At 37.3% G+C, this 14,462-nt stretch overlaps 1 protein-coding gene and 1 pseudogene across 1 annotated transcript in view; one reads left to right on the top strand and one right to left on the bottom strand.

Moving 5' to 3' along the window:
• The window catches only part of ADGRG7 (adhesion G protein-coupled receptor G7), a 76,926-nt gene that overhangs the window by 8,026 nt on the left and 54,438 nt on the right, over positions 1-14,462 (bottom strand). The window contains exons 14-16 of the mRNA XM_017891883.1: positions 13,908-14,004; positions 10,399-10,554; positions 2,133-2,289 (exon numbers count right to left, since the gene is read on the bottom strand). Of these exons, the coding sequence (XP_017747372.1) occupies positions 2,133-2,289; positions 10,399-10,554; positions 13,908-14,004 (410 nt within the window). The remainder of the gene's footprint in view (positions 1-2,132; positions 2,290-10,398; positions 10,555-13,907; positions 14,005-14,462) is intronic.
• Positions 4,858-5,261, top strand: LOC108542085 (glia maturation factor beta pseudogene; annotated as a pseudogene).

Here is a 14,462-nt window from a genome sequence, read left to right as displayed (position 1 = left end):
GCAACAAAAGCCAAAATTGACAAATAGGATCTAATTAAACTAAAGAGCTTCTGCACAGCAAAAGAAACTACCATCAGAGTGAACAGGCAACCTACAGAATGGGAGAAGATTTTTGCAATCTACTCATCTGACAAAGGGCTAATATCCAGAACCTACAAAGAACTCAAACAAATTTACAAGAAAAAAACAAACAACCCCATCAAAAAGTGGGCAAAGGATATGAACAGACGTTTCTCAAAAGAAGACATGCATGAAGGCAACAAATATATGAAAAAAAAAGTTCATCAGCACTGGTCATTACAGAAATGCAAATCAAAACCACAATGAGATACCATCTCACACCAGTTAGAATGGCAATCATCAGAAAGTCAGGAAACAACAGATGCTGGAGACGATGTGGAGAAGTAGGAATACTTTTACACTGTTAGTGGGAGTGTAAATTAGTTCATCCATTGTTGAAGACAGTGTGGTGATTCCTCATGATCTAGAATCAGAAATACCATTTGACCCAGCAATCCCATTACTGGGTATATACCCAAAGAATTATAAATTATTCTACTATAAAGACACATGCACATGTATGTTTATTGCCGCACTATTCACAGTAGCAAAGACTTGGAACCAACCCAAATGCCCATCAATGATAGACTGGATAAAGAAAATGTGGCACATATACACCATGGAATGCTATGCAGCCATGAAAAAGGATGAGTTCATGTCTTTGCATGGACATGGATTAAACTGGAAACCATCATTCTCAGCAAACTAACACAAGAACAGAAACCCAAATACTGCATGTTCTCACTCATAAGTGGTAGCTGAACAATGAGAACATGTGGACACAGGAAGGGGAACATCACACACTGGGGCCTGTCGGGGAGTTGGGGGCTAGGGGAGGGATAGCATTAGGAGAAATACCTAATGTAGATGATGGTTTGATGGGTGCAACAAACCACCATGGCACATGTATACCTATGTAACAAACTGGCACCTTCTGCACATGTACCCCAGAACTTAAAGTATAATAAAAACTAAAAATAGAAATACCATATGATCCAGCAATCCCACTGCTAGATACATATTCAAAAGAAAAGAAATCAGTATATCAAAGAAATATCTGCACTCCCATGTTTTTCACAGCACTATTCATAATAGCCAAGACTTGGAAGCAAACTAAGTATCCATCAACAGACGAATGGATAAAGATAATGCAGTACATATACACAATGGAGTACTATTCAGCCATTAAAAAGAATGAGATCCTGTCATTTGTAACAACATGGATGAAACTGGAGGTCATTAAGTTAAGTGAAATAAACCAGGCACAGATAGTCAACCTTTGCACATTGTCACTTATTTGGGACCTAAAGAGTTTAAAAAGTTGAAATCCTGGAGATAGAGAGTAGAATGAGTGTTACCAAAGGCTGGGAATTGCAGTGAGGGGAAGGGAAAGTGGGAATGGTTAATGGGTATGGGTACAAAAATATAGTTAGAATGAATAAGATCTAGTATTTGACAGCACAACAGGGTGATTATAGTCAATAAAATTTTTTTTTGAAATGGAATCTCCCTCTGTCGCCCAGGCTGAAGTGCAGTGGGTGATCTTAGCTCACTGCAACCTACACCTCACTGGTTCAAGCAATTCCCCTGCCTCAGCCTCCCAAGTAGCTGGGATTACAGGCGCATGCCACCATACCCAGCTAATTTTTTTGTATTTTTAGTAGAGATGGGGTTTCACCATGTTGGCTAGACTGGTCTTGAACTCCTGACCTCAGGCAATCCACCCATCTTGCCCTCTCAAAGTGCTGGGATTATAGGCCGTAAGCCACCATGCCTAGCCAGTCAATAATAATTTAATTGTATATTTTTAAATAACTAAGAGTGTAATTTGATTGTTTGTAACACAAAGAAACAGTAAATGCTGGAGGATATGGGTACCCCTTTTATCCTGAAGTAATTATTATACATTTTATGCCAGTATCAAAATATCTCTTGTACTCCATAAATATATACACCTACTATGTATCCACTAGTTTTTTTAAAATAGTCTCTTAAAGGTAACTAAGGAATGGGTCAAGGTGATATCTCCACCACTGCATGTTCTGCTACTTTCACTCTAATCCACACCATACCTGTGTAGTGTTGAAAAGGCAGAAAATGTAGCTGAAGATGATCCTGATGCTATCATCATTAACTAGCATGAGGTATGCCAGAATCCAGGTAATTCCAAAAACAACTGCAACAGATAATGTACTAACAATCTTCTTCATGGATGAAACTTTTTTTGTGCTAGGTGAAAGAAAACAAGAAAAATAATGTAGTTCATTAGGGTTTTACTCATCAATGTCATTATTACTCTCCTATTTAGAATGCATATTCAGCTGCCCATACACATTGTTCACTTAACAATATTATGCCCCAGGTGGAAAAATGATGCTAAGTCTTACATCACTCTGGAGAAAATCTGATTTAGCAAGCTTTATTTTGACAACATTGATACTTGTTTAAAAATTCAGGCAAACACAGCTCCTTAATACCACAGCAGGCAAATTTCAAGAACCAACTTCTTCATTGAAATGGAATTTTAATTTGCATTACTACAGATCAGCCAATGGAGGAATCCCCTTTTTTGGCACCTTGGACCTTCCTGAGCCTTAAGTTGATGTGGGAGAGAAAGGTTAGTTAGATGCAGAGTGATCTTCTTCCTCTTATGGAGAGTCTATGCCCCTGGATCCTGGGCTTGGCCATGTGACTTACTTTGACCAGTGGAACATTAGCAAATTTATCAAGCAGAGACTTGAAAGCATCTGTTTATTAATTTGCCTTCCCTCACACTTCTTTAGAACCCTGAGACCACTATGTTAAGAAGGCTGGACTGGTTTAATGGCAGATGAGAGACTATATGGAGCAGAGATGAGCTTTCCCAACTGAGGAGTTGCTACTAAAACCAACCAAACACCAACCACCAGACATAAAAGTGAGTCATGAAGGATTCAAGATGGCCGAATAGAAACAGCACCGGTCTGCAGCTCCCAGCGAGACTGACGCAGAAGGTGGCTGATTTCTGCATTTTCAAAGGAGGTACCCGGTTCATTTCACTGGGACTGATTGGACAATGGATGCAGCCCACAGAGGGCCAGCTGGAGCAGGGTGGGGTGTCGCCTCTCCTGGGAAGCGCAAGGGGTTGGGGAATTTTCTCCACTACCCAAGGGAAGCCTTGAGGGTCTGAGCCTGAGGAACTCCTGCACTGATACTGCACTTGTCCCACAGGTTTCGAAACCCACAAACCAGGAGATTCCCTCCAGTTCCTGCCCCACCAAGGCCCTGGGTGTCAAGCACAAAACTGGGCGGCCAATTGGGCAGACACCGAACTAGCTACAGGAGCTCTTTTTTTTTTCCCCATACCCCAGTGGCACCTGAAACACTTTTACACTGTTGGTGGGAGTGTAAATTAATTCAACCATTGTGGAAGATAGTGTGGTGCTTCCTCAAGGATCTAGAACTAGAAATACCATTTGACCCAGCCATCCCATTACTGGGAATATGCCCAAAGGATTATAAATCATTCTACAATAAAGACACATGAAGACACATGCACACGTATGTTTATTGCGGCACTATTCACAATAGCAAAGACTTGGAACCAGCCCAAATGTCCATCAATGATAGACTGGATTAAGAAAATGTGGCACGTATACACCATGGAATACTATGCAGCCATAAAAAATGATGAGTTCACATCCTTTGCATGGACATGGATGAAGCTGGAAACCATCATTCTCAGCAAGCTATCACAAGAACAGAAAACCAAACACTGCATGTTCTCACTTATAAGTGGGAGTTGAACAATGAGAACACATGGACACAGGGAGGGGAACATCACACACTGGAGCCTGTCAGGTGGTGAGGGGGTAGGGGAGGGATAACATTAGGAGAGATACCTAATGTAGGTGATGGGTTAATGGATGCAGCAAACCACCAGGGCACGTGTATACCTATGTAAAAAAACCGCACATTCTACACATGTAACCCAGAACTTAAAATATTATAATAAAAAAAAAATTAGCCAGGTGTGGTGGTAGACGCCTGTAATCCTAGCTACTCTGGAGGTTGTGGCAGAGAATTGCTTAAACCCAGGAGGCGGAGGTTACAGTAGCCAAGATCGCACCACTGTACTCCAGCCTGGGTGACAGAGTGANAAAAAAAAAAAAAAAAAGTGAGTCATCCTAGATCATTAATAAGCATCCAAGCCAGTCAAGACAGAACTACCCAGCCAACACTCAACTCATGGCAAATAATAAACATTTGTCATTCTTCACCACTAAGTTTTGGGGCAATTTGTTATGTAGCTACTGAACACATGAAAGTTATTTGTTAAATAATTCAATCACAGTCTGCTTGTCATTATAACTAGGCCAATTTATGAATCACAGACTATCAGTCAAAATTTAGCAGTACAAATTTAATTGGTATCTGGCCAAACACGATAATTTTTGTATGAAGGAAATATATCCTAATGTGCAATTAGGTACAGAAGCCTTTACCAAGGTTTTTCTGCATTGCTTTTAAACACACTATTTTTTCTTTTCACTCTCACCACTTATGTTCAGTAAACATACTTTTAATGTTTATCAGTGATAATATTTTTTACCATATTTCTCCTTAATATGAGCTACCATTCATACAGGAAGAATAATACTTACCCTTGATCTGTAAAGTACATATTTCAGATATAGTACCACTAGAAAAAGGTGCCCAAGTGAAGGCAACAGGCTGCTGACAGCCTGAAAGGAAACAAGTGAGTCTTTGGTGGTTCGTAATGTTGCTGAAGATTTAGTGGAAAAGCTGAGAAAGTTTCATTTTCACAAAGAAACGAACAATGCTGCTATTATAATGAAGATTGACAAGGATAAACACCGGGTGGTACTGGATGAGGAGCTTGAGGGTATTTCACCAGATGAACTTAAAGATGAACTGCCTGAATGACAACCTCACTTCACGGTGTATAGTTATAAATATCAACATAATGGATGGGAGAGTTCCATATCCTTTGTGCTTTATTTTCTCCAGTCCTGTTGGACGTAAGCCTGAACAACAGATGATGTATGCTGGGAGTAAGAATAAGCTAGTCCAGAGAGCTGAACTAACCAAGGTATTTGAAATAAGAAATGTGGAAGACCTAACTGAAGAATGGTTAAGTGATAAACTTGGATTTTTCCACTAATGTGAACTTCTGTGTTTCTAAAGTATTTATATATTAACCTGACCATACTGGAACCAGACATCAATACTTATTTGTGTCTAAAAATGCACTGTTACTTACAGTCTGTTTTCTGCAGTAAAGAAAAATTCTTCATTTGTGCAAAGTTTGAACCAAGAGGAAATCATCTTCATAGTAATGAACCTTTGTATGGTGTTTCCTTGTACTGGTAATTGTTAGGTGGATTACTTTTCTCCAGGGACTTTTTGCACTCTTGTGACTAATTTCTATAACTTATGATTCAGAATTTGTTACTATTTACAGACACCATTGGAATGTACATATATTAGATTGTGAGAGACAACAGTTGCCTCCTTTTGACAAACGATATTAGCAGTTTATTTATAAAAATAGTGTATTATCACTTGTCAAATCATTGAAATTAATTTGGGGTCAAAGACTTGAGTGACCCAGTAATTGACTGTAGTGTAACCTGCATCACAAGTACATTGATCAGTTCTGTATCTTGTTTGGTTTCCTTTATCTTTTTAATCAAATCTAGAAACTATGTTCATCAATCACTAATTTTTAAGGTTGGGGAGTTAGATTTTATGATAGAATTATGACTGTTAGCTTTTCTCCTTATGGAAAATACCATCGTAGTCTTAGAAATTGGTGGGTTGTAATAATCAAGGGCTTCATTCCTTTTATGTCATTTCTAAACAGTTTTGCATCTAGGTTAATAACACTTCATTTATAAAGCATCACTTAATGTCACTAATGAACACTAATTATTTTAAATGTGTTAATAACGTGCCTTTGATTTGTTAGCTTTAAAGTTAGTTTAAGACTTTTACACTGCCAGTATTCCAGATTTGGTGAAATTAATACTTTTTTAAAGAGTCCAAATAAAATAATTTTCTAATGTGTATTTCTGAAATTTATAATAAAATCAACTTTATATTTTAAAAATTCCAACTATCTGCTTGCATTGGTGAGTCTATGGCAGTCGAGAGTTATAATTTTGGATATATCGTGATTAGTTTTGTGCCATAGGAAAAAAAATCTTTAAACTTTGTCCATAGTTAATAACGTTAAAACAATAATATCACGTCTTATATCCTAAATGTCAGAAGATATTCTGAACTGGATGCCTGAAGAGTTAACTAAACCAGTCTTGTTAGATGATGGTACTCTTGGCATAAAGCAAGGATTCTGTTATTTGGCATACTTGTAGAAACAAATATATAAGTAACCATTGAATATGAATTTGATAATAGGTCTAGAGAATCTAAAGACTAACCAAATTTGGTGAGTTAATTCTTATATTAAGAACATCTTAGTCATCTCAAAACTAGCAAAATTTAAATTTTGGCATGTTTTCCATTCATGTGCTCTTTGCATTTTATTTTTGAGGTTTCTGTGAGAAGTAAAGATAGTTGGAATTTTCATGATGTTGACTAGAACCATCTTCTGTTCCCAGCTTTGGCTTCACTAATTTAGAAGTCAGGAAGCAACAGAAAGTTAGTTGGAGATGAGGAAGTTCTAGAGTAGGTGTTTGCTTTGGTTCTTGGCGGGAAAAGATTCTTTATTCCAATTTCCAGAGAGAGAGAAAACTCACCCAGGAAGTTTAACAATTCTTTAAACAGGTATTTTGATATTGGAGAATAACATGCATATAGTTCTGTAGAAATGCAAATGTAATTCAAGTGAGTGGAGAGTGTTTTTAATATTTCTGAATGAAGGAAATGAAGTTTTGTTTCACCTGGTTTGCAGCAATAAGAGAAACTAGTGCCGCAAGAATGTATTTTTAAATGAAGTTCCTTATTTTGTCTTGCATGTTTTAGTTTTGTTTATTTTTAAATTTGGAGGTCCTCCATAATGTCAGATAATATTGACCTACCGTACATTAGAACTTTTAGTTCCCATACTCTCTTTAACAGGAGCAAAGAGCTGTGATAAACCATGCTTTTTTGAGCTTGCCTGACTCCTAGTCAATAACATCTTTTTTGCAACACAACAGATTGAGGTAAGAGGATCAGTAGGACATTTTTATTTCATCTGTTCTATGGGGAGATTTACAAATCCCATGCTCTAAAGTGTTCTCAAACATTTGTATAGATTTCCCTTTCATTTTACTAAAGTTTGCATTGTTCTTTTCAAGTATATTTCCTATTTAGTGTCTTTTTTCTGCCATTCCCCAAATAATAACTCCAGGTTTCATAATTCCAGTTTTTACATTCCGTATCTTTCCGGTGCAACCATTCCCATTCAGTTTTAATCTTTCTTTCCTTTTTGGCAGCAACTTTTTTCCTGGGACCCTCCTTCATGGTCTTCTAAGTCAGCGTTAGTTTTGAAATTGTTGGCCCTGCATAAGTTCTGCATAGCATCTAATGTCAAAATAAAATCAATTGGTAATCACAATATTATTTAGTGTGGCTTCCATGACAACAAAAAATATATATGAAGAAAACTTCTCAGGTTAGTATGCTGAAATTCCAAAATGTCTGAGTTTTGAATAGTGATCACTTTGTTCTGGTATTGATGCAATTATATTAGGAAAAAAGTTGGTTGACTGCTTTAGTTTAATTGACTTCTAAAATAAATGTTCAATTTGTCTAGTTCTAAAAGTTTACTAAATGCCTAGTGCAGTTAAACATACTGTTGTTTAAGATCGTGTAGCTAAATTTTTTTACTGTCATTACTAAATAATCTGTGTGCCAAAATGTGTGTCAGTACTTTTCCCTCCCTTTTTATCTCCTATTTTCGGGGTCATATGTAGCCATAAACTATATCCTTGTCTGACACTTTAGCTAAAAACTTCCAGTTAGGGGAGTTTATTGCCAAATTAAATTTGGCTGTTTCCCCCCAACCCATACAGATATCAAGAAAGGTGTACTTAAAAAAATGTTTGAACTACTTTTAAAACCTGAGCAATATCATTAATCCATATGTGGACTAGTGATGAATAGATATTTTCATAAGAGTTTAAATGCTGATATTTGGTGGAAGTAGAGGGTAACTTGTATTCTATAAATTCAAGTATTCTTACTATGGTTGCTTTCCCTATTTGTTCAATAAAGTGATAATACTGGAATCTGTAGAGTTTGAGCAGTTACAACTTTTGTGAGGATGTGTTTCAAACATTTCTGGACAAATCTTATTTTGTGTTTCTGAAAGAATGTAATAATCTTCCAGACCACTTAAAATCAATGGTCCCAAGCTGAAAATTCTTGAGAAATTTGTTTTTATTATGCCATTTGACATTTCAAATCAGTGCTCATATACAGTAAACTTGTGATAGAAATTGTATTTTCTTGCTTTTTGGAGTATAATTCATATAAATATAATTACTTGAATATTGTTTAAGATCATTAACATGCCAGGGCAGTTCCTGCTGATTTCGATGGTCCAATATAATCTCATTCAGGAGGCTGGAAACATTAATGGTTTAGTCTTGTGAATTTTAACAGTTCTCTGTCATCATTTGAAAAAACCAACAACTGGCACAACTTCTTAAGCTGTGGTTTCAATCTCTGCTAATTCATATTGCATGTTTATTTTGGAGAGTCTTTTGTTAAGCATGGTGCTTGTACTGGTTTAAATAAAATGTTAGCATTAAAAGAAACAAAAGACATAGTCCCACTAAAGATGGTGGCTTTTACTCATCTGGTCACACTAAGTGGATCTATTTGTAAGCTGGCTATAAGCTCACAGATGTGCCTGAATTTATTAAGTCTACTTAAATATGAACAAAATCTTACAGAATTAAATCTGAACTCATAGTCTCATTAGCACTGTATTCCCATCAATTTATGCTATGGAGATGGGGTCAGGAGGGGTAGAGTATAAGCGTTTAATAGTTTCTGCTTTTTGTCTCTCCAACTGAATGCTCTTGTTGTATAGCAGGGATGACAATGAAAATGCTTTTTGGAGCCAGAAAGGTTATAGAAAGGAGAGAAGCAGCATGGATGTGAACTGGCAAATCAGAAAGCACATGACCCCTGCAGGGAATGTCAGCTTAGAGTGGCCAGATATTCCAATTTTTTCAAGAGAAAATTCAATTCCTTTTTTTTTTTTTTTTTTTTTTTTTTTGAGATGAAGTTCGCTCTTGTTGCCCAGGCTGGAGTGCAATGGTGCAATCTCGGCTCACCACAACCTTCGCCTCCCAGGTTAAAGCGATTCTCCTGCCTCAGCCTCCCGAGTAGTTGGGATTACAGGCATGTGCCACCACACCTGTCTAAGTTTGTATTTTTAGTAGAGACAGGGTTTCTCCATGTTGATCAGGCTGGTCTCAAACTACCAAGCTCAGGTGATCCACCCGCCTCGGCTTCCCAAAGTTCTGGGATTACAGGCATGAGCCATTGCGCCCTGCCGAAAATTTAATTTTTAAGTGAGCTTTCCAATTTTTTGTATGTTTGCCACTAATTTAAAACATTTAAGGCTGGGCTTATGCCTGTAATCTCAGCACTTTGGGAAACCAACTGAGGAGGATCACTTGAGCCCAGGGGTTCCAGACCAGCCTCTTTTTGACAGAGACTACATCGCTATAAAAAATAGAAAAAGATTAGCTGAGCATGGTAGTGTGTGCCTGTAGTCCCAGCTACTCTGGAGGCTGAGGGGAGAGGATCGCTTGAGTTCAGGAAGTCAAGGCTGCAGTGAGCTGTGCTTGTGCCACTGTACTCCAGCCTGGATGGCACAGCAAGACCCTGTCTCAAAAAATAATAATAAAATAAAATAAATAAGAAATTTTAGTGCTATTGTGTAATTCAAGCAATACATGTAAAATACAGCCAACAGGTACTGGATTGTATTAATAAAATGAAAATCCAGGGACCAGCATTTCCTCACAACCCTCTCATTTCTTTAATTATTCAACTATGATTTCTTGAATATTTAGGACAAGGGAAGAAAATTTTTTTTCTTGAAGTCTAGGTTTACTTTTCAGTTGATCCTCGTTTTGTTGAATCCACAGATGTGGTAACCCAGGATATTGAGAGCAGACTATACTGATGTGAGAAGACAAGAAGATCCACTTTCTGAGTCAAAGCGTAAGAGAAAATCTCTCCTGCAAACCACATAGCCCTGACATTGTCTGAGTTAGTTTGAAAGCTCCTGGAACTGTGGATGTGTTATGGTGCTGTGTTAAGTGCTGGATGAGCCTTGCCTGGCAGCGTCCCATTCATTGGGAATCTTACCTTGTCAGGTTCTGGTTATTCTTCCACAGCACTTTGATTGAGATTGTAATAAATATAGCAACATTGCTGATGAGGATAATGGTTATAGGTACGATGAATGACCACAACAGTGGACTTTTTATAACACCATTGGGTTCTGGAATTGCCAGCCAGCAGCTGTGGAGAAAAAAAAATATTATTTCAGCAGACTAAGAAAGGTACACATACTGGTTCCCTGTGCTATTAACATTATTGACATTCACTCAACTGAAAGATCTGCTAAAAGTTAACATCCCTCTGCATTTTATACATTTGAGATGACTTTCAAGAATTCCACCCACTAGAAAAGTGAAATAATATACTGTAACTTTAAACTGTCTCCTATTGATGGGCATTTTTTAAATATTAAATGCTTAAAAGAGTTTGAAAAGTTATTTAACCTCATCGTACCTGTTTTGTTTTGTTTTGTGGGTTTTGTTTTGTTTTGTTTTGGTGGTGGTGGTTGTAGTGGTGTTTTTTTTTCTCATCTGAGGTGAGAATAATAGTAACCACCTACTGGCATTGTTGAAAGAATTAATTAATTCATTCATTTAATAAGTATTTACAGAGTACATACTATGTGCTAGAGATACTGTTTTAGACACCAAGGTATTAGCAGTGAACAAAACAAAAATCCCTTCTTTAATGAGGTTATATTCTAGTGCAGAGAAATAGATAAAACAAAGTAAATAAAATACACAATATGTCAGATGGTGACAAATGCCATGGAGAAAAAGTAAATCAGGTAATGAGAGTAGAAATTACTGTGTATATGTGTGTGGAGGGTAGGGGTGTTTCATTTTAAATAATCAGGGAAAACCTCATGGAAAAAAGCTGTATTTGAGCAAAGACCTGAAGTAGATGATGGGGAAGTGTGTTCCAGGCAGAAATCACATCAAGTGCAAAGGCCCTGAGGTGACAGCTTAAGAAGAAAAAAAGGCTAGTGTGGCTGAACCACAGAAAGTGGATAACATTAGTGCAAAGATACAAATTATGTAGGAGCTTTGTGGGTGATTGCCTGTACCCTAGACAACATGGAGAGACATGACATGATCTGCCTTGAGTTTTAAAAGCATTACTCCAGGTGCAGTGATGAGAGAACAGCATGACCAAAAGTAGGAAATATTAGGTTGGTACTAATATTAGGTTGGAAACTGCCATTACTTTCGCACCAACCTAATAGCTAGGAGTCTATTGCAATAATATGGTAGTTTGGACCAGGAGAGGAGATGTTAGGAAATAGTCTGATTCCTGATATACTTAAAAGTAAAGCAAAATAATTTATTGATGGGTTGGATGTGGTACATAGGGGAATTAAGAATGACTCCAAAATCTGAGCACCTAGAAGGATAGAATTACTATTAACTGGGGAAGACGATGAGATGAGCAGGTTTGGGAGGGAAGATGAGGAGATGTCTACTAAACAGTCAAGTGGAGGTGTCAGGTAGGCCGTTAGGTGTTACAATGATGTGAGAAGCTATGGCACATATTTGGCATTCAATTAATTTTATCTTCTTTCCCCTGGAGTTTTGTAAAACACCATTATTATACATTCCAAAGAATTTCTAAAATTTTTTGCATTGAAATAGTTTTAATTTAAATTATTGGAAATCATATTTCTAATCTGAGTGACCTAGGAGGAAACTGAGATGATGTTCCATTCTCTATAATGAATCTAAAAATGCAAAGGCATGCTTCCCTCTAACAGATACAATAGTAAGTCCATCCATAAATAAAATAGTGCCAAGTTTATCTTCAGGATGATGGAGGTTGATCCGACAAATAGCTATGAACTTGAGGTCTGGAGAGCATTATAATTGGATGCAGATTAAGTGTTTAACTCCTTGACAAGTTTGCCATGGAACATAGGGAAAGACAGCTACAGCATAAAAGCAATTCTTGAAAAATTTCCCCCAATTATAATTTCCCATGTTAACCTCAACCCTTCGGGAATGTCTGAAATGGCCTATGTGGCAGTGGTACAGAAAACTGGGGGTAGAGCATGAAAGAGGAATGTGGCCTGCCCTACATTCACCCTGCAACTGGATCTATGCAGAGACAGCACTACTTCAGGTAACTGGGTCAGGGATTTCAGGATGATTGGCAGAACTGGGAGCAACAGGGGAGCACAGAGGCTCTTGAGGAGCAACTGCTACGAGAATAACTCAGGAAAACCAAAAATAATCCCTCCTGGGTCTCAATACATCCTAAAGAAATACATGCCCTTGATGGCATGTGTGTAGGGTGGAAGGTGGGGGAGAAAGTCCAGGAGGAGGTGGATGCTGATGTCACACATCCTTTCCTCTCTCCCCAGCTTCTCTTATTATCAGTTACCTCGTATCTTCCCCAACAACTAACACCATAATCAGGAAAGAAGCTGCCCTTAGTTATTTATAGCTCATTGTGAACAAATTTAAGTCAGTTGGCTTCTTTCTTCTGAAGACTTTTAAAGGAGTGAGTCTAGCCCTGTGCATGGGTTAACACCAATTATAATGCAATTTGAAGTGAATTACCTCCCCTATGAGATATTTGCAACTTGGGTATCTCTAGATGTTTCTACTTGTGGCGTTAAAATTTTTAAATCTTAACCGATATTTAACCATAATCAAACATAGTGTCTGGGAGCATGAAATAAGGCGAGGCAGCTCCCCAGCCTACAGTTGGGTGTGATCAGCCCTGGGAAAGAGGTGAGTTCCCAGACACCACAGCCTTCCCTTGGTGTACTTGCCCATTTCCAAAAGTTGTGCTTTCATTTGTGTTGGTTTGGAACTTCAGGTGGAATTTGGAGAAAAGAATAGTCAGATTTATACAATGAGAAGGGAAGATCAATCGAGGAGCAGTTGCCATTGGGTAGCAGAAATGCACATAAAGAGTTGAGTCTCAGTTCAGCTCCACTTTCTTTTCTCCCCCACACAAACAAAGCAAATGCCATACAGTCAGATGCTTCTGGTAAAACAGTTAATTATGCACACTGGAATCACAGGAAGAATTTGTTATGTATGATAAATCATCATGAAATATTCATTAAAATCATATCAACATAGAATTGGTTTACATGAGTGAGACATATAGAGAGTGTTCAAGTTATTAAATGTTTTCACACTTGATTGATCCCTTGCAGTGACCCCAGAACAGGAATTACTATTATTGTTATTCCCATTTTCTGGATGAGAAAACTAAGATATAGGATTACTAAGGATAATACCTATTGTATCATGATTTTCAGATTTAATGAAAGAAGACAAATTTAACATAATAAAGTTCACATGTATAAATTTACAAGTTGATTAGTTGCTTTACAAAAGGACTTATGGGAAATTTCCATGTCATCACATTTAAAATATAATGTTGTTTGGGAATTTGAAATGTCTACCACTAAACATGCCAATTATAAAGTGAAATGCAAATTACAGCAACACTTGGAGTCAATATCACTAAACAGTTACACTCTTAGGTCAAACAATTGGACATTTAAAAAAATATAAACTCACATTTTCTCTTGCCGGTAGTCTAACTCCCATTGTGGATTCTTTCCATTCTGAGAATAAATAACTCCTACTGTAATAGCCACTACTATAGCTGGGACTCCTATGTGATAAAGAGAGGCACAGAATTAATGATTTATCCAGACTTGGATTAATTATAAAAGCCAATACATGAATTATACAGCTGACCCTCTTCAGGGTGTGTGTTGTTTTCACTATGGACAATATACAAAGTGATCCTACAGATGCAGGTCGACAGTGGACATAATTTTTCTCCAAGTGTTTTCCCTTCCTTTTTAGTGATGGCTCTACATATCAATCCTATTTCTGGTTTCTTTGTAACTCTTACCAGAATTGTCATGTTTCAGCGGCATAGTTCCTCTGTCACTTGAATAAATTTAAATGTAGATATCCCTGAAACAAGTCTTCTTTTGCTGGAACCCAATACATTTTCAAATATTTTGCTTAAAGAGTCACTCTGTCTTTCTTGAAACATTTCTTTTAAAGTAGCTGGAAGTTAATTATTTGTGGCCTAAATCTCAAATCAAATTAATAAAAAGA

This window comes from Rhinopithecus bieti, unplaced genomic scaffold (genome assembly GCF_001698545.2).
Source record: "Rhinopithecus bieti isolate Rb0 unplaced genomic scaffold, ASM169854v2 scaffold_20579, whole genome shotgun sequence".
Classification (NCBI taxonomy): Eukaryota; Metazoa; Chordata; class Mammalia; order Primates; family Cercopithecidae; genus Rhinopithecus; species Rhinopithecus bieti.
Note: the sequence above shows the minus strand (reverse complement) of the source record. Positions and strands in the feature narration are given on the sequence as shown.